This window comes from Rattus norvegicus, chromosome 10, assembly GCF_036323735.1.
Source record: "Rattus norvegicus strain BN/NHsdMcwi chromosome 10, GRCr8, whole genome shotgun sequence".
In the NCBI taxonomy this organism is placed as follows: Eukaryota; Metazoa; Chordata; class Mammalia; order Rodentia; family Muridae; genus Rattus; species Rattus norvegicus.
This window is the reverse complement of record NC_086028.1, coordinates 69,699,741-69,720,894: the sequence shown is the minus strand read 5'-3', so window position 1 is coordinate 69,720,894 and position 21,154 is coordinate 69,699,741. Positions and strand designations below refer to the sequence as shown.

At 40.2% G+C, this 21,154-nt stretch overlaps 1 protein-coding gene across 9 annotated transcripts in view; it reads right to left on the bottom strand.

Moving 5' to 3' along the window:
• Positions 1–21,154, bottom strand: part of Acaca (acetyl-CoA carboxylase alpha) — a 262,262-nt gene that overhangs the window by 52,994 nt on the left and 188,114 nt on the right. For all 9 annotated transcript variants that reach the window (XM_039086752.2, XM_039086753.2, XM_039086758.2 and 6 more), the window contains 4 exons: positions 7,524–7,793; positions 5,004–5,101; positions 1,071–1,191; positions 311–421 (listed from right to left, as the gene is read on the bottom strand). In XM_039086752.2, coding sequence (XP_038942680.1) covers positions 311–421; positions 1,071–1,191; positions 5,004–5,101; positions 7,524–7,793 — 600 coding nt within the window. The remainder of the gene's footprint in view (positions 1–310; positions 422–1,070; positions 1,192–5,003; positions 5,102–7,523; positions 7,794–21,154) is intronic.

Genomic DNA, 21,154 nt, shown 5'->3' with positions numbered 1-21,154 from the left:
ATAACAATCTAAATATATTTTATATATAATTATATATACACACAAGGCTTGGAATCATGCCTGGTACACAAATAGTTACTCAAAATATTTGTTGAATGAAAGAAAGAAAGAAAGAAAGAAAGAAAGGAAGGAAGAAAGAAAGAAAGAGTGAATGAATGGGTAAGTAAGTCAATGGGCAAATATTAGAGGAGGAGACACACTAAAGAAGACATGGGCTGAAGGCTGCCCTTTAGTCAGGACCTTGAATTGAAAAGTCATAATTTTAATTATTAAACAATCTCATACAAATGTACCAAATCCCGCAGCTTACTTTGTTGAGGGCACCGGCTCCTGTTAGAATTAAGTGAGAGTTCTCAACCTGGATGGTTCTTTGTCCCAGCCGGACAAGGTAAGCCCCAATACCAATGGCCCGGCATGTAACCTTAAAAAAGAATAAATTCTACATGTCACATATTTATGTTCTCTCTCAAACTGTAAAAACAAAGGCACAAATGAAATATATAAAATTCATATGAACAGAAATAAACATTGCTTTTTATGAAGTCTAATGATAATACAACCTCCACCCAACCCAACTTCCAGGTCAAATAAAGGACAAAATTCACTGAATAATGAGTATTAGACACTCCAGGAGTCATGGTTCTTTTATTTGCCCATTTCACAGATGCTTGCTATTCCCACAACATGCAGATGCACAAATAAAGTACTAAGAAGAAATTCAAGCTGTTAAAAATCTTGTAGAATATTGGGAGAAATAAGAAGTAAAATTTAAAGTTGACGCAGCCTATATTTGGGAAATTTAGTAGTTTATATCATCCCGTCTTGTCATTCACTGTGTATAATTATGATATATTTGTAGACATATCATCTCAGGAAGTATTTCAGGGTGGTACCCAACAGCAGCGAGGAAGGGCAGAAGTAAACCCAGCCACACTGCGGCTTTCCAGTAGGTTTCGTGCCTTGTGGGGAATGGAGGATGTAGCTCTGTGGTAGAGAACACCTGTCTAGACAATGTGAGACCCGGGTCCAATGCCAGCATTGAGAGGAAGCGTCATTCTAGGAACATTTACCAGGCTGATGGTGATGATCTCATCATAAGCCAATGAGGATTCCCCAGCAATCATTCCAGAACCCCGAAGGTTCTCTGCTCCAAGTCCTTCTTCTTTCCCGATAATGTCTGTTATCTTGTACCTATTGGGTAGTCAAATCAACTCATAAAAGTTAACAACAGTAACAGAAACTCATAAGCAGGACCGCCACCATTGCAAGACTGTTTAGCACTCTTTAATTCTGTTCATGTTCTTCATTCCTAAGGGTCTCCATCCTGGCTTGATCCTATTTTATTTAGGAATGATATTCTATAACAGAAACAACAAAACTTGGAATTTAGTAGCTAGGTTAAAGCTTTGCTGATTCAAATACTGGTGTGGCTCTGAAGAAGATAATAACTTCTGTAAAACGGGGACAGTAGTCTCTGCCTCTAAGATGTGGAAGACATGATAGTGAAAGCAACTAGACAGCATGACACGGCTCAGACGTTAGAAGCCCTTTCTTACATCCTTGGGCACATTTTAAAGAAAAAACTGGGGCCAACAAACATCTCTAAAATAAGCCACAAGTATTATATAATCGTTATATTATATAACGATTTTTATATAAGAATAAAAAGCCCAGAGAAATAGAGAAGAAGTGGAGATTATCACCCCTCTCCTTTTCAAAGATCAGAGCAAAGAGGAAGGTCAAAACAATGCATTCCCACTTACACACAGCAAGTGTACTGGCTATGGCTCGCTTAAGGGAATGCTGTGATGTCTGCAGAAGGGAAATGCTGACCGAGTTACCCAGCAAGCATCCTGTGGGTCTAGTGGGAGTCACTCACTAGGAGGGACAGTGACAATGGGAGATGGCAGCAGAGCTAATAAGAGTCCAGCACCACACATACACGTGCATGAATACACACACACACATGTACATGGAAAGTACAGAGCTAATCAAAGCAAGAATGTCCAGCACCACACATACACGTGCATGAATACACACGCACAACATACGCATGGAGAGTACAGAGCTGGAAGCAGGGACGGGCATATATTACTTATTGTTCCTGGCACAGGGCAGGAATTGTGTTTTATTTGACTTTCATGAGCTGAAATCATAAAAACAAGTACTGTATAACAACTCTTACCTACCTGAGCCCTGTATCTTTCTGCTCCTTTCCGTCTCTCACTCCACCAACTCCATTTCTTTGTCTTAGCTGTGGGCTGTGACTGTATCTTTGCTTCCCAGACTGCTCTAGCTTTCTATTTTTAGCCTCTCCCAATATCAAGTTATCCAGTTCTTTCCCTCTATATATCTAGACTTCAGACTCTACAGTTAGGTCACAAATAAGCTCGTCTTCCTTTAGAAGGAGACGTGAAAAAGCCGGCAAAACCCCCAGACCACACCATGTTCCAAGGCATCCCGAGGCACGACAGCAAACCCCTAGGGACACTGCAGTTATTTTTAGAAAAACACTGTGACACGTGATATCTATTAGACCCCAGGTGAATTAGCTTTGGGAAGTTCACAGCTTCACAGAAGAAAGAAATGCAGCACTATCTTTATAAAGCCAGGTTTTCGCAGTTTCTGCGGAACAAATGCAAGCTTTGCACAGAAACCAAGGAAGAACAAGAAATGAGGGTGACTATATGCAAGGTAACTCCCAGGTCTGCAAGCACAGTACCGCATCATTCCTAAGTTACTCTAACTATTTAAGAATCACTAGGTACGACTCTAGGTACAGCAGAGGTAAAGGTAGAAGGGACAGAGTTCAAGACCATCCTTAACTCCATGGCGAATTCAAGCTTAGCCGCGCTTCATGAAACCCTCTTTCATTGCTCCCTTAGAACCTACCAAGAAAACAAGAATGAAATATTTTTCTCCAATTCACATGGACTACTCTTATACAAGAGATCATTAACCTCATTAGAAAGAAACATTTATGATGCCATTTGCACTCAACTATTTAATTTAAAAAACAGCATTAGGTCTATGTTTACTTTAGGAGTGCTGGGAAAAAGTATTACAGACATATTAAAGGTGCCATGAGCTGGGTGGTGGTGGCCCATGCCTTTATTTATTTTTATGTTTTTTTTAAGATTTATTTATTTTATTTATACGTGTACACTGTAGCTGTCTTCATACACACCAGAAGAGGGCATCGGATCCCATTACAGACGGTTGTGAGCCACCATGTGGTTGCTGGGAATTGAACTCAAGGACCTCTGGAAGAGCAGTTAGTGCTCTTAACCACTGAGCCATCTCTCCAGCCTGGCCCATGCCTTTAATACTACTACTTGGGAGGCAGAGGCAGGGGGAATCTCCTGAGTTCCAGGACTGCCAGGGTTACACAAGGAAGCTCCATTTTGGGGGGTTGGGGGAAGTGCCGTAAACTAAGCAAGTCTGAGAACCAATGGCATAACTTATATGAAGAAAACTATACACATTAGTAAATAAAAAAAATACACCATGTTTCTTTTTAGAGAAATTAAACAGATGTCAGGTCCTTATAAATTAATATGTAAGACAATCCAAATTAAAGTCGTTATGGGAAGTTTTGGGTGATTAAAACATGTGCTAGGCCACAAAACCAAAAAACAAAGAAGCACACCAGCTAATTACAATATGGAAAAAAATTAATGTGAGAAATATGTCCTATGGCAACAGTTAAAATAGTATGGCGACGGCCCAAGAATGCAAGAATTAGTCAATACATTGTACCATAGCAATTAACATTCTAGAAAATACTTGCAAAGAAATTATGAAAATGTCCAGCCTCACTGGTAATCAAAACTGCAAGATAAAAATAACATTGCTATCTTATTTTTGGAGACAGGGTTTCTCTGTGTAGCCCTGGCTGTCCTGGAACTCTTGCTGTAGACCAGGCTGGTCTCGAGCTTACAGAGATCCCCTGCCTCTGCCTCCCAAGCGCTTGGATTAAAGGCGTGTTCTACCACTGTTGGACTAAGAGCTGGTATTTTTGAGAAGATACTCATTACTACTAAATATAGTAATTCCTGTTTTAAACCAGAATCAGTGATATATTCAGAACAGAGGAACTCAGTGCTATCCTGTACTCAATGACAGGGGATGCAAATCTTGGAAGGGAGAATTGAAAACATTTAAAAACTTTTAAATATGGACTTTCTGACATGTAAACATCTAGAAATTTATGCAAAGGGTCACCAGATACCCTGTGCTTCAACATACCACCTCCCCAGAAATCCTTATGAATGAAATTCTTGCAATTCCATGTGCAATTAATATACTGCATTATTTTATTCAAACAACCAAGCTGTTAGGACAGAAACACTTGAAGCTGTTGTTTTAAACTTAAACAGAAACACGAGTGTGTGTTTTAGATTATGGATAGGGTGCCATAACAAAAGTGTCTGTAAAGGAATGTGCAACGCGAAGATATAGCAATGAAAGGCTAGAAAGGGCCTGCACGGTCAAAGACAGTATATTCACTATGATGTAATATTAGCAATTATTAAACTTCATGTTTATTTCTGAAAGAAGATTAGCTTTATATTAACGTAACTCTAATCTGAATAGAAGAAATTACCGTAAAATAAATTTTAGTTCAAAGGATAAAAAAACAAAACCACACAAAAACTCTTATTTCCTACAATCCCAATTACAAGGAGAGAAGCATCGTGAATATAGAAAAGGCGGTAAGAATAACGTAAGTTCACAATTGTGCTTGAGGGTAGGCCTGTGGCTGGCATTTTACTTTTTCTTCAAAATTATTTACACATTTCATTGTTTCTCACATGGGTAAATAATATAAATATTACGCAAAAGCCTCTATCAATAACAGGGCATTTCAGCTAATAAGCTAAGGCACAAATCTAAGATGTCTAGATTATACCGCAGAGATTTTCAGGGTTGTATGAGCACAAGGTAAAACAGTATGCTCTTTGAGAGTCATGGCTAAGTTCATCTGACATACAAATACCCACCTGGATTCTCCTTCATCTTCCACATGTTCACAGTGGACAGAATTGAGAGCACTCACTCTTTTATAATCCTGGGGTGTCAGATATAAATACTTGTATCCCTGTGAAGCACAAAGTTTTTAACTCATTATCCGCCATTATCACACAGCCAAGACAAAGTCAAACATGTATAAGGAATCTTGCGCCAAAGCTAGCTTTAAACTGGTAAATTATTTGAGTGACTGTCTAGCAGAACACTAGCATAGGTGGTGTGAAAGACAGAAATTCCTACACTTTAGTCACTGACTGTCTGACCTTGAAACACTGTACTCTATAGTTCCGATTTCAGGTATGTTCCATTCATTTCATTTTCAATGGGGTTAAAGGGTCATTTCTGGGTCTTTGGTGACACTTTCATTAAATATATCAGCATGGGACTCAGGAGTTGTAGGAATTACTGTTTTTCATTCAAATCCATATCATCAAAATAGAGAGGGGTAAAGTATAACTGAAAGAATCACAAATCTCGGAAATTAATATTGAAATCAGAGGTCTAGGCAGTAAAAAGTCTGAGCACAGAAATTATACTTTTGCTTTTTTTTTTCTTTCTTTTTTCTTTTTTTCGGAGCTGGGGATCAAACCCAGGGCCTTGCGTTTGCTAGGCAAGCGCTCTACCACTGAGCTAAATCCCCAACCCCATATTTTTGCTTTTTTAAACAAATAAGTTCTATTTATATTAAAAAGCCGTATTAATACTTAATGACTTATTTGCATGCATATACATACAAACTTAGAGTTAAAGGAGAGTACTATGTTATATGTGTTTAACATGCTGTATGTATTTACAAATGAGCAGTTTTTATACACTGGGATGTGGTACAACCCTCATGACTAATACTAAGTTCTTCCAATACCAAAACAGAAACACAAACTTGTGAATTAGTGACTTCTTTATATACTTTATAGATTCATTTTAATGAACTGTAATTTACATTCACTAAAACCCATCGACTTTGTTATAAAATTTTACTTTTGAGGCATTGTCTGGCTGTTTCCCAGGCTGGTCTTAGCATCCAGAGGAGTTGGGATCGCAAGCTTTAGACACCATACCTGGTTTTTATCATTATAATTCGATGAGCTCCGGTAAGTGTGTATACTTGTATTAATTAGCACCACGGTAATCAGAATAAGGAATTTTTTTATTATACCTTGAAACAGTTTTATATATAAGGACATGAAAGGTAGGAAAAGAAACTGAGAAAGAGGAGACACAAAGGTAGATAGAAAATCAAGACAAGTGTTTAAAAGATTAAGCAGAGACCACTGGTATCAAATGCTGCTGAATCATCAAATAACCACTAAGATAAGGACTGAGAACTCAAGGTTGAATTTGCAACGCACAGTCTCTGGTAAGCTTGACAAAGTAACTTGATTAGAATGGTTCAGGTTCGAGCTTCACAGAGGGAGGTTCAAGAGAGTGGGAACAGAGCCTGCAGATAGCAAAAGCAGACAACTTTGAAGTTTTGCTTTCAAGTAAAGAACAGGAGTGAGTTACTTGAGGGATGTTTGTCTGTATGTCAAGGTATAGTTCCAGGAGAGAGGGAAAAGGTGAGACAAGCAAGGGAGGAGTGGTATTCTTCACTACAAAGGGCTACAAGAGGAGGGGTGGTTTTAGGAAGCACAGGGGTTATTCATTTCAAGCACAGGAGTGAGGTGGAGAGGAGTGGGGACAGACACAGGAAGTGCTCATTGGCACAAGGAGCTAAGGCTTTTCCCTTGTTTCTCTTGTGGTACTGGAGGTGGATGCAGAGAAGAAGCAAGTCTTGTTTTTGTTTTAGAGCATCTTGGGAAGCAAGGAGTGATCCTGAGTCGGAATGAAGGTAAGGGAAGAGGGTGGAGAGGACTCAAGGAGAGAGGGAATGTGAGACCATCATCCAAGAGTTTGGTAAACTCAGATTTAGAAAGTGGAACCAGTCAGAACTGCATTTTTCTCCATCTGTGTTCAGTTGCACAGTGCACATGTGGAAAAGGTGGACAGAGTTAGGTTTAAAAAGGTTTTACTTCTAGAGGTACAGAGGAAGCAGAATGAGCAGAAACACAAAAAGGTGACAATTAAGACAATTAAATGCCATTAAGATGAACTTTGGAATTAAAAGAGTTGAATGAGCAGGGCACAGGCCTTGAATGCCAGCAGTGCCAAGCAGACCTTAATGAATGAAAGGACAACTGGGTCTACACAGTACATCCCAGGGCAGCTAAAGCTACATGGAAACTTAAGACAAAAACCAAGCCGGGTGGTGGTGGTGCACACTTTTAATCCCAGCACTCAGGAGGCAGGGGCAGGAGCGGGAGTGGGGGCAGGGGCAGGGGCAGGGGCAGAATGCATTTTACTCTTGACCATTTCACTGGCCCTAAAGAATTTTTGTAAATAATTTAGTAAATGTTCCCTTTTAAACACAGCCTCCTGTGTTCCTCTCATGTACACAGACATATCAATGCATAGACATACAGAGTATTGGTGTGTTATCACCGTGCGGCTCATACCTTGTAAGGATCCTCAGAGTCTACCCAGGCCACGTGGAACATATGACGGATTTCTTCTGCCAGTCCAATTCTAGCTCCACTGTTGGCTGCTACGTAGATGCGTGGGATGCCTTCTGCTCTGGCAAGTTCAGAAGCTCTGAGAAACAGCAAATCTTCCTGAGGCCCAAAGGAGCCAATCCGATATGTAATGTCATTGCCGATGACAATGACATCTCGGCCATCTGGATATTCAGGGCTTTTAAGGCTCATTTTCCAGGCTACCATGCCAATCTACAAAGACAGAAACAAGCTTCTTACTTGCCTTTACTTTTGAGGTTTCTTGAAGGTAAGGCACCAGATTTAGATAGATCATTCAGAAGATGTGCACTGTGAAAGAACCAAGCTGCCTCTTGGAAAGCAGGCAAACATTCTAGGACGCTACTCCACATGATTACTGTGTTGTCTTAATTCTTCATGGATTTACTTAAACAAAATGGAAAAACTCCAAGTCTAAATGCACTCAAGATTACTGAACGCTGAAGAAAGAGGAAGCAGTAGGGATGAGTCCAGGGTGTCCATTTTACTAAACTATACACCAAGACACTGTTTTCAGCTTTGGTGAGGTTTTAAGAAAGGTTTAGCATATAAGGGATAGAAAGAGCATCACCTCTCACAGACTGCCCAACTTTTATGACCTGAGGCCCCTTTACTGTCCTCTAATGAAAGATTCCTCAGTGGCTCGGTCCAGGCATTTTCCATTTCTGCAAGGGTTTACTATTGCAACTCTTGTTGCTTTTTTCCAGCTCCAGAAAACCAAAGGATGCAGAGAGCTAATCTCTCGATGCACTGTGATGTATGTAAATCTTTGCTCTCTGTTCAGTGGCATCTGACCAGCCACACAAATGATACAGACTTGAAAGACAGAGGTGATATGCCTCTTCTCAGACCCTCACAGCTCTCTCCTTTTTAATCCCCTTCTATATGAGAGCTCCTCAATCCTCCTTGTTTATTTGCTAGTCCCATTTCTTTCGTATTCACTTACACCTCAGTTACAGCTGCAGTTTTTCACGCCTGCCTGTCTGTTTCCCCTATACCTGGATAAGTAATGCGCCCCATTCTTTACCCTCTCTCTTTCTGTCTCCTGCTTCCCTCCCTACCCCCACCACTCATGCCGAAACACAAAGCCTACCAGATGAGCGTTTCTGGCCCTGCCTAATGGAGCCCAGCCACATCTGCAGCCTTGGTCCCTCATCCCCAGGCTGCTGCATATCACCTCATTGGGGAGCTGGCCATCAAGAAGGGCCATTAACAGATGTAAATAGCAGCATCCCTGGAAAGCCACATGCATCACCCAGACTCAACCCGGCCAGTGATCATAAGCTCTGAGTACACATTCCTCAATCCAATTGCACATTCACTGTAATCAGGCTGGTTGGAGCTTTCTACACGGCGATTTGAGATTCTCTGCATTAAGAAATATATATGAAACACTCACTGATAAATATAAGCTATTTAATATATCATACCATTGGCCGAATACAAAATGGATGTAATATAGGAAGAAAATTCCACTCACTTTCTGAGATACGATATTACTCTATCGGCTCATTAAAGACAAATAAGGGAAAAGAAGCCTACCATCTGAATGCTACACAGAGAAACCCCAAAGATCAGGATGATCTTGATCTAAAACAGCAGCAGCAGCAGCAAGGCTAGTTTATAAAATGCATGTATGCTGAGAAATACTTTTTTTTTTTTTTGCATTTTCAGGTACTGTTTTAGCCAAAACACTGATCAGTTTTTCAGAAAAAGAAAAGCTACCCCTGTCTACTTTCTTGTAAGTGTATTTGTAGTTATGAAGATTGAGTTTAAAACCAAATTTTATGCTATTTTAACCTTAGCCACCTAGGCCAGCGTAGATGCAAGCCCTGAAAACCCTACTTTGGCATTTGTACCCTAATGTAAACACTGTGACTGTGGCATCGGGAAAGCAGATAATACTCTTATCTTTCTTCATTATCTAGGGACTCTTATGTCACTTGGGCAGCCCGTTCAACAACTAGCCAGGTCATTATGCTTGCAAAATTGACTTCTAATTAGGTGTCAACACAGTAGCACCAAGAACATCTTTTCTCTCTTCAGTTTTTTAAGGCAGGTCATGCTATGTAGCTTCAGATGACCTGGGATTTGTTATGTAGTCCAAGATGGCCTTAAACTTACAATATTCCTGCCTCAGCCTCCTGTGTGTTGGGATTATAGACACACAATACCATATCTGGCTTTATACATTACTTTCTTTTCTCAATGTTTTTCATTGACTCATCCCCACTCCACTGACTACAAGTGGCAGAAAAGAAACAGCGAGTGTTGAGCCGGTCTCAGTGCAGGAAGGATTCTTACAAGAAAACGCTCAGGCTTGAGTTAGCACAATGAGCACACGAGGAGGCATCTGTGGTTCAATTAACATCAAAATTTGGATTTCATTGCTAATCAAACAGTAGGGTGAAGAAGGGCAAACATGGGCTTTGGAGTCAACCAAACTTAGATCTAAATTGAAGATCTCTCATTTATTAGGTTAGTGACCTTGGTATATATTTAACCCTATTGAACTTCAGGGTCCCTATATGAGAGATAAAGACCGCTGATGACTTTGATGAACTACTGGAAGCAGGACTCTATATTAAATCCAACATACAAAGCTTGCTCTTTTCTTTCCTTAACCAACTAAGTCCTATGTCAAAGTTTCATTCAAACTCCACTTCCTAATCAAAGGTCTCCCATTCTAAAGTGACTGCTGCACTCCCGTGCTCTCTGATGTTCAAGACTCAAGTAGAGACTCCATTTGATAGTAGGTCAGATACAGCATACAGCAAACTGACTGACTTTCTTCTGTTTTATAGACAGATTTTATTTTGTAGCCCAGACTCTCTCTTTCTCCTTCTTTCCTTTTCTTTCCCTTTCCCTTTTTCCCTTTCCCCTTTTCTCTTTCCCTTCCCTTTCCTCCCTCCCTCCCTCCCTCCCTCCCTCCCTCCCTCTGTTCGTTCGTCCGTCCGTCCTTCCTTCCTTTCTTTCTTTCTTTCTTTCTTTCTTTCTTTCTTTCTTTCTTTCCTGAGACAGCATTTAATTATGTAGAGAACTCACTCACGGCAATCCTCTCATCTCAGTCTCTTGAAGGCTGAGACTGCATGTGTACCATCAGTCACAGAATAGTCATTTCATTAAAACAAACAAACAATACTACTTGGAAATAATTGGAAAACTGTCAACACTGTGGGTTAAAACTCTGGTCACGACCAATATCTAAAGATTATTGATTGAAAGTCTCATTAAGCAAACCTGTAAGGTAATTCTAGGTATTATCAAATGAATGTCTACCATACACTGCATTGCACTGTAGGTTGACAAACACCGACAGTAATTAAGAGCTTAAGTCGGTGAGCAAGTCAGATGTCTTGGTACAAATATCAGTTTCATACTAGCTGTAAAACCTTGTAACCAGCAATCTTGACAGGCTCACTTTCCCCACCAATAAAACAGGACTTGTCTTGAGGGATTGTTATCAAGAACTCATTGAAGTAGTACAAAGTCTGTACACACATACTCTCAAAGTAGCTGTTAGAACACAGAAGGTTGCTAGCTGTTACTGCCATAAAGAAATGGGGGCACAAAGTAACTTTTAGGAGGGGTTTGCTGGGGATTCAGACCGTGGCCCCGTACATATATGCACACACTACCACTTGAGCTATACTCTTCACCCACTAACTTGTTTTTATAGCTAGTGAGAATTATTTATTTTTTTAAGGCTCACAGAAAAAGAAATGCTGTTCTTTACTAGAGAAATTATAGAAATGTATTTCAGAATATTATTATTGTCTTCAATGGAATACAATATGAATGATATTAATTACAGCATAAACATAAATGTCACTGATCCCTAACTGCAATGTGGTTTCATGGATTGAATCCTGGAATAGAAAAAGGATATTATTAGAAAAAAAAAAAAAAAACTAGTGAAATCCACAATAAACGTATTTGTTTTTGTAAAATACAACAATAATTTCTTCATTTTGATAATTCTAGTATGATTATATGATGTTAATACAAGGGGTAAAGAGTATAGTTTAGCGGTAGATTGCAGACTGTTGTTCCTGTAACTTTTCTGGGTCTACACTTGTTTTAAAATAGGGCAAGCATAAACTTCCAGCATTGTGAAGACAGAGGCAGGAGAATTACAAACTCGAAGTTCCAGACTAGCCTGGGCTTCTGCCATGCCTATTGCACTCTCTGTACTGTACTGAATATTGTTTCCTTACACACACACACACACACACACACACACACACACACACACACACCCTTTTTTGAAGAAAAGAAAATTGGATAGTCACTGTTAGCATTCTGAATAGCATTACAATCATGAAACTGTTAAATGCATGGTCCTGACAATCAAAACATCTCAAATGTTGATAGATGGAGCAAGAAGAGAGTGGAGATAAAGCACAAAGAAGAACATGCTATTTGGATTTAGTGGGTATAGGAATCCTGGGTGAAGACTTGTCAAAGACAGGGGAGACTACAAAGGCTGGATTTGTGGCAGGAAGACATGTTCACCCAACTAACAATTCTTGATTGTTTCTATATTAAAACATTCTTTCAATCTCAAAAACAAAGTGATGGCTTTGAAGGTTATGAATAGCATTTAAAACTACCTATGATGTAGTATACGAGTAGAAAAGGACACAAAATACATGCATACCATAACTGTAATAGGCAAAACAGTGTGGTAGTTAAGGGTATAGACTCAGAAGCCAGATTCCTAGAATCTGAGTGTGTTGGTGCACAACTGTAATGCCAGCACTTGGGAAGCAAGATGACCGAGTTACACTGTAAGATTTTATCTTAAAAAATAAAAAATTCAGTCAGATGTGGTGGGGCACATCTATAAGCCCAGCCCTTAGCAGGCAGAGGGAGGAGGATGGCTTTAAGTTCTAGGTAAGTCAGGGTTATAAAGCAAGAGCCCACCCCATCTCAAAACAAACAGAAAGAACTATCGTGGGCTGTTGGGGATATCATTTTATTTTTAAAAGAGAAGTGTTCTGTGGAAGAATGTAAACATATGTATACACAGGTTTATACAATATTAATATCTCTACCTGAGAAGTGACTGCTTCTCAGTGTTTTTCTGGTCTGATGGTTAAATACATATTTATCCTTTTAAAGTCAATATTTGTATAATAGACAAGAACAGCACCTATCAGCTAAATACATATTTAGGACTGTACCACAGTATTACAAACATGTGCTAAAGAGAGAGCTTGTATTCATATAGAGCCTTTCCTCTCGAAGGGGACTCAAGAGCTTACAGACATATGCACAGAAAAGGGCGTTAACACTGGCAGACAGGCAGGCAGGCAGGCAAGCATCAGCCCCACTTCCCCATGTCTCTTAGCTGTTCTGGGCAGGAGCCCTGAGCATCACCAGGCACAGGCACACACAGGCACCTAAAGGACAGCAGCTGGAAAACAGCAACTGCTTTCCTCTGGTGCAGAAGCACCATAGCCATTTCCAGCTTTGTGTTTTAAATTATTCTCTACCAAACTCAACTAATCACTTGACAAAATTGAATTTGATACTGAAAATGGTTTCTGAATGCAAAACACTCCGTCTGATGATTGAACACTAGGTTGAAGAATGCTTCCTCTTGCCCTGGATTTAAAGAGCGAGGTGGATGGGAGTTGGGGGGTTATGACAGTCAGGAGAAGAGACTCAAAATATTTTAAGAATAGCTTTGTCTCAGAGGATTCAGCCACTACATCAAAAGACAGTTATATTCTCCCTTCCCCATTTAATTAGGACACTGCAAGTTTTCAGTCCAGTTACTTTCTACCTGTAGGTGTGTGGAGATTTCCTATCAGTGGCTGCAGTTCTGTAAGAGTATACACAGTGTGACAATGTGCAGCACTAACTGACTTCACCTAAGCCCAACCAACAGCCTTGTACATTAACAGAATAACCACCAACGAAGTTCCGTCACTGAACCCTCTCTTTCCTTCTTTTATGCACGTAAAATTGGGCTTTAAAAAAATAAAGAAACTCCAGAGCAGAAGGCTGAAGAGGACTGAAAGGCCGCAGAAGAGCAACCTGTGGCCTGCCTGTCTTGAGTGGGCAGGCCTGTGTCTAATGAGCTTCCAAGTGGGCTTCTTGGTGCTGGTAGCATGAGGCATTCTCTTTCCTGGCCAGCTCCTGTCTGCAGCGCTGTCTAGCCAAGTAGTCCTACGCACTTATCACTGAAAAATATGTTTCCATTAATGTACATAGCCACAAGTAAGTTTTTTTTAAAGATTTATTTATTTATTATATATGAGTACACTGTAGCTGTCTTCAGACACACCAGAAGAGGGCATCAGATCCCATTACAGATGGTTGTGAGCCCTTACTGGGATTTGAACTCAGGACCTCTGGAAGAGCAGTCAGTGCTCTTAACCACTGAGCCATCTCTCCAGCCTCACAAGTAAGCTTTAAAATACTAAATTTCATATATATATTTCATAAGAGAACTTCCAGTAAGCAGGTTTCTTAGGCTCAGGGTTATCAATTCAAGCTAACTAATCATTTAAACTGAAAAGGGCAGGTGGGCCACAAGAGCTACAGTGAATAAGCTGGAGAGGAGCAGCACTAAGTGTTTATTTTTCTTATGCAAGTCCTGAGGAAGAAAATAATTCTCTGGCCACACTGATCCTAGAATAAACATGCTCAAATGAGGGAGGAGGGAACAGGGAGGGGAAAGCAAGCAGAAGAGAACAGTCTTATTTAACTGTTTTTATGTGGGTAAAATGATTTGTGCCATGGTATTTCCATAAGAAGAGGGACCATTATTTTCCTGTAGAAACACATTTGGTTTGAAAAGTATCACTGGACAGGACGTGAAAATCAAACCAAATGAATTATTCACAACCTCCGATCAGAGGTGATCATTATTTCTGATGCTCCGAACAGTGATTAGGATTCTGCCCTGAGATGTCATTTTCTCGCTGAGTAACACCAGCAATAGAGAAAGGCATTATCTATCTATCCATATATGTATTTTTTTCTCCTGGGAGGACCCTGGTTTAATGTTACTATAACAGATAGTAAAAAATATGATAATATTAACATTTATTCTGGCAGTACCCATAAATGCCATTAGTCTGACATACAGTGTCAACACTAATCATGACCCAAAATTAACACCAACATTGACATCAGCACTAATTGCACTATCAGTGTGACTAGAATGCAAGTGCACACGGGCACGTCCCAAAGCCGCTGCTGCTGTCATAAAGCTGTAACTTTAAGCTCAACAGAGAAAAGTGAAGGAAAAGCTAGGAGCAGAACACAGCAGGGTTTGCTTCTGAGGGTGAGATGGGGCACCCATCAGCTCCTGCTAGGGATTCCTAACTCCTGAAAGGGAATTCTTGCCACAGCCGCCTTCCCTCTCTCCACACTTTAAGCTTGGCTGGAACAACAGACGCACATCTAGATTTAGGCACAGGCTGGCCAGTGGCTCCTCAGTGGACATGTTTGGTCATTTTCCGTGTCAAAGCCTACAATCACCATTGTTCTAATTCTGCTAATGCCTGAAAGATGACTACTTGCAAGGCTCTAGAGAGAACACAAAGAACCCTAGACTGTCACAGCTGAAATGGCACTGAATCACAAAAATGAAAAGAACAAGATCCAGAGAGGACGAACTTGAACATGAGCTTCCTTTTAGGAACTTACATCAAATGTTACCTTTGCCCTTTTAAATATAAATATGGAAAATTAAAGCTGTACTTTTAATTAGAAACTATCAAAAGCAATTGCCATAATAAAAATATAACAAAATACAAGAAAATATTTAAGAGGTATATTTTTAAGCCACAAGGCAATGCGATATTTGATTTTATTTGTCCTGTTTGTGGAAACTATGCTGAAAAGAGTCAGTGCCTTTCCATGCTACGTGATCTGAGAGAACATCATGTACCAGTGCTAATGTCAAACAATCACGTGCGCTCAAGACAACGTTTTTGACAATTGAAAGCTTATTTTTATGCTTATATAATTTAAAAATACATGAACAAAAAGTTGACATGGGGTAAGTATCATTTTCATATGAAAAATTTCAGTCATATAAAAACAGAACCAAAGATTACAACAATCATCTTGTACTAGGGAAGAATTTCTCCTTGTGATATTTACATAGATGAAACCATAGTAATTTTACATATCTATACTCAGAAATTTAATTTTGTAAACACACAATCTTATACACACACACACACACACACACACACACACACACACACACACACACACACACAGTGGTATTGGAGAAATGCAGCGCATTTCACTAAGTAGGCCTACTGTAGTTCTGGAAGCATTGCCTGTTAACCACACAAACAGATGTTCATTCCTGGTACACCAGGCCTCATTCTGGGGAGTCATCTGTTGCCTCCAGATGGAGCTGTAGCTCCTTGACACAGGGTACTATGCCACACCCGCCAGCCCCCAGGAAAATCTGAAAACTTTGGATATATAAAAACAGCTAAGCAAGAGTACTCTTCTGCGGGCCATCTCCAGTACTGAAATCTGGACAGAACAAGGAAAAGTCTTGCTCTAGCAACAACGAGAGCTTTAGGACTTGGATTTAATTAAGCTCACTGAACTTTGGTTTGTTAACAGTCAGTCAATACCAACTAAACAACCTGATGTGAAATCTCCAATACTGACAAAAGCAATTGGAAGGAATTCTAAGAAAAGCATATGCCCCCCAAAGAACAATATTAGAAATTCATTGGAAGTAATTCCATTTGGACAGACTTATTTTTCAAAATTAGCCTCAAACATTTTCTAATTGAAGGGTTAGAAGTTCATTTTAGACAAAGGCATAGAGCCAAATATGCTCATTTAGACTAGAGATAAAAGAGTATAATGTTTTTAAATACCACATAATATATGTTTCTCTATATTTAGGTTTTCTATCTTGCAAGGCCCTGAGGCTGGGATTGAACCCAGAGCCTTGTCCATGTCAGACAAGCACTTTATCACTGAGCTTCATCTGCTATTTTTGGAAGGAGTCAGTGTTTTCTTCTTTCTCTTCTTAAAGCCCTTCAGAGAAAATAAAAGTACTCAAATGCCAATTATGAATATTTGTGGACACCTAGTGGTATATGACACCCTTCTGCTGAAGCTCAAGACTTCAGGTTTACCTAAAGACGTTCTCCCTCCTTCAGGCATAGATTGGTGGTTTTGATTCCTCAATAAGTTCAGAGTTCAGGGTCCTCTGCTTTTCTTGTATTTTTGGATATGAGTCTGCATCTTAACAGCTGAGCCATCTCTCCAGCCCTGGTCTTCTGCTTCTCTAAGGGCTTTTTCAGAGCTCAGCTTTAGAGGCTAGTACAAGTCAAATGAGCTGCCTTTGTAATACATATCTAACAAGACAACACTGACTTAATATTCACCATTTTAAAAGGCAAACTAATTTCAAAAGATTTAAAGAAAATACAATAAAATTTATCCAGACTACCTTCACAGTCTTGAATCTAATTTCAGGTAGAGTTAAAAAATAATACAGAAAAACATAGTGTTAAACTAGAAAAATATTTGGGTCTCGTGTTTGAGAGAAACAAGCAATCATTTCTGTATTCAAGCCAACAAACACACACATCCTCTCCAGGCACTTTTAGACAATCATGGGTTCCACGAGAATCTGGGTTCATAGGAAGCTAAGTTGTAGCAGTTCCTTTTCTCATCACTGTGTCCAAATACCCAGCTAAAGCAAACTTCAGGGGAGTACATCTTAGCATGGGTTGCGAGGATACACTTCATGATGGGAAGACCTGGGCGCAGGGATGTAATTGATAACAACCATGTCGGTGGTCAGGAAGCAGAGAGCTTCAATTGAAGTCCCTACTCCATGGAATATGGGTCACCACATTCAGGGAAGGGACTTCCTTCAGGAGATAAATCTCTCTGGAAACACCTCAGATGTTAATTTGAGACAGAAGTGTGTTTCCATGACTACAGCGCCAGTTCAGGTGACAATGAAATGAACAGCAACCAGTATGGAAAGGGCCTGTCTCCCTCAGAGCAGTCAGAATATATCTACTGATAAATGTCAGCTAAGAGTCTAGGCTTATGTTGGCTCTCAACCTCTCTTTCCTATTACTACACTCTTTTCTTCTATCTTTCCGCTCCCCCAACTCCTCTCTTTCTTGAGATAGTCTTTCTACATAGCCCTGGACCTCACTATGTGGACCAGATCGGCCACAAACTTACAACATCTTCCTGCCTCTGCCTCCAAAATGCTAGGAAACATTCTTCTTTTTTTTTTAATGCTCAAATTAAAACTTTCAAAGAAACATATAGCCTCAAAGTGAGAAGTACAATCACAACAGTAGGATCTTAGTGGTTCATAGTTGATGGAGTGTTTAATCATTTAAAAAATACTTTTCTACATTGTCTACAGTACTTTATAATTGAGAGAGAGAGAGAGAGAGAGAGAGAGAGAGAGGATCAAGAGGCTCAGTAAGTAAAGGCACTTGCCACAAAGATGGCTAACCTGAGTCTGAGCCCTGGAACCCATGGAGTTGAAGGAGAGAGTGGTTTCCCATGAGTTGGTATCTGATCTTGACATGCAAGCCACAGGACGCTAAACACACATATGATCTCTGTCTGTCTCTGTCTAACACGGACACTAAGTAAGTAAGTAAACAGGATGATAGCACACAATAACAATGATACCTAGATGCTGGTATAAGTATGCTAAGTAGTTTCAAAGCTGAATTCCTAATCCCCTACCATCTTACCCAAGAAGATAAAGCAAAAATGAAATAAACATATCAATCATGATAGCTGGTAGTCTTTAAATTTTGGTTTATATTAATTTATTTCATATTTGAGTATTCTTTTCTTTAAAAAGCAATGTGTCAGATTAGGAGGTAGATTCAACACATATTTAAGCAGAGATAAAATGTCAATAGAAACATTAGATAAAAAAACCTACCATGCAAACAACAACAACAAAATAAAAATAAAACGGAATGAAAGAAACAAGTGGGTTTGCCTCACCAGGCAGGGGAATTTAAAAAGCCTGTCTTTCTGTTAAAGGAAAGAGGAGGGAAACTCTGACACCTAGTGCCCATCTGAAACACAAGCCTCGGAGCCACTCGGGTCCCTAGCATGGAGGCTTATGCAGAGGGGCTACTGAGATGCAGCTGATGTGCAATACACTTTTCTCCCCGAGCAGCAACAACAAACCTGAAGGAAAGATTCCTAGGCCGTGCTGGGACTGCAGTCTCTCACTATCACTCCTGTTTCGGGCTCCATATACTGTACCTCATTGTCATAACTACTTCTAAGCACAGTGGTTTCTCATTGCCAGCTTTTCCTTGTAAGAGCAATGTGAAAGAATGTTAAACCCCATGGTCTAGGGATAGTTTCCACCAGCACTAAAGTCACTGTAGGGGTCGCCTCCTGACCGCATTCTCATCAGTGCAGATTGCTGATTGAGTGTAAGTAACTAAGAAACAAACAAACAAACAAAATGCCAGTGGACTTACTTCAAAACAGTTAAGAATGTAACAGCTGGGTGGCAGTGGCCCATGCCTTTAAACCTAGCACTTGGGAGGCAGAGGCAGGTGAATCTCAATGAGTTCCAGGTCAATGTGGCATACACAGTGAGTCACAAGACAGCCAAAGCTATACAGAGAAACCCTGTCTCGAAAAGACAAAACACACAAACACACAAACACACAAACACACAAACACACAAACACACACACACACACACACACACACACGAATGTAACCACATGAAAGCCAGGATTTTTCTTTTTCCTAGTAGGCAGAATTGAGTTGTTCTCTGCCAAGTCTGCTGCAGCCGTTGACTTGCTCTTAGCCTGAGCCTTTTCACAACGGGGTTTAGTGCAGAAAGCTGTGCTGTGCTGGGGAGTGGTACTCAAAATGTTCCCACCTGCAATTACAGCTTCCACCAAATGATCAAAATAGCTTAGCAAACTGGCAGAAGCAGGACACCGACTCCTTAAAACGGAAGTAGTAAAGCAGGCTGGATGGATAGCTGCGTCTCTCTGTGGCTCCCCAGCGTACATTCATCTACTGTGTATTTACATACAGTGCTCATCACTGCAGCACTGGGGCAGCTAGAAAGGAAATCAGTTTAGTCTCTGTTGCAATCACATTTTCCTCAATTTTCATCTTTACTTGAAACTATTAAGAAAATCCAGGCAACTCATCTTTAGAGCTATTTGCTAGTAATGTAGTTCATAGATTTGGTCCATGTCACTCATGTTCCCACTCTAAATTCATATTTAACGTAACGCCATTCAAATCTCACAATGAAGAAAGTATCTTGTACTCTCATCAGGAAATAGATGGTACTTTTTTAGTTAACATCTTTCTTGATGGGGGAAGGGACAACAGGAGAACAAGAAGGAGTAAGCTAGCACAGAGCCAGCAAAGCTATTTCTTGTGCTCTTAGCACAGGCACAAGTGTTCAGAACGCAGTCACATCTCTGCTGAAATAGCCAATATCTTCCTCAAGCAGCAAACAGGTTACCTAAAACTAAATGGAACTGAATTGGTCCAAGTTCTGGACCTATCACCTTTCACCTAGTTACCATATTTACTATGAAGAAAGAGGGGAAGACAGGATGGCCAACGTTAACAATGGTCTAGTAAGTCCATGCTTTCTGCCTCTGGCTGTAGGGAGAAGCATCTCAATTCATGGAAAAACTATGCAGGAAATCTGCTTTAGCTTCAATCCTTATATCCATGTGCTGGCTTTTAGACCCAGAAACTCTAACACTTCAAGGTAATTCACTATCACCCACAATGATGACCTGGTAAAGCCGTCATTCTGAGGACATTACATTATAATGATTTAATGTCTACGTAGCATCAATGCATTTACATTGAGCCTTGGCTTTCAGAACATTAACAGATCAATTTTTTATTCCTTTTTAAATAAAACTATTCCTCCCAGCTCTGTTCTGATGCCCATTCTCTTTGGCAAAGGACAGAGTTGCTCCAAACCCCATCAGAAGGGACTCTCTTTGTTCTCGCCTATCATTCATTTTTCAGGTAATACGTAGAGTGCTAGGCTCATGACAAACTTGTCTCTTTGGCCAAAGAAAATTAAACTGCAGTAGTAGAAAGTCACTGGTCCTTGATAAAAGTGGCCTCAGCAGGAGGAAATAGATCCTAGTGACACCCCGTCATCTCTTACGTGCAGCTGTCCCTCAGAGTCAAATGGTGAAACTCCATCCTTAGGCCAGTCTCTCGAAGGACACACTCCATTGTATGTCCAAGCTACCGGTAGCAGAGTTTGATCCTAATACCTTAACCTCATTCCTGTCATGCCATGTCCTATCATCTGGCTAAGTCACTGGCCTCACTAGCCACCCTGGGCATAGTTATTGACTGTTTACAAAAGCACATCAGCCTCACTCTTCCTGAACTCTCAGGCTTAGGAATAGCAAGCTCGCATGCAGGCTCAATCCTAGTCAGTCATCTGAGGAAAAGGGAAAGAGAAAAAAGAAAGCATGTAACTAAGAAAGGGAAGATAGAATAATGGGGAAGGTGATAGAGAGCAATGGCTATCTTCACAAATG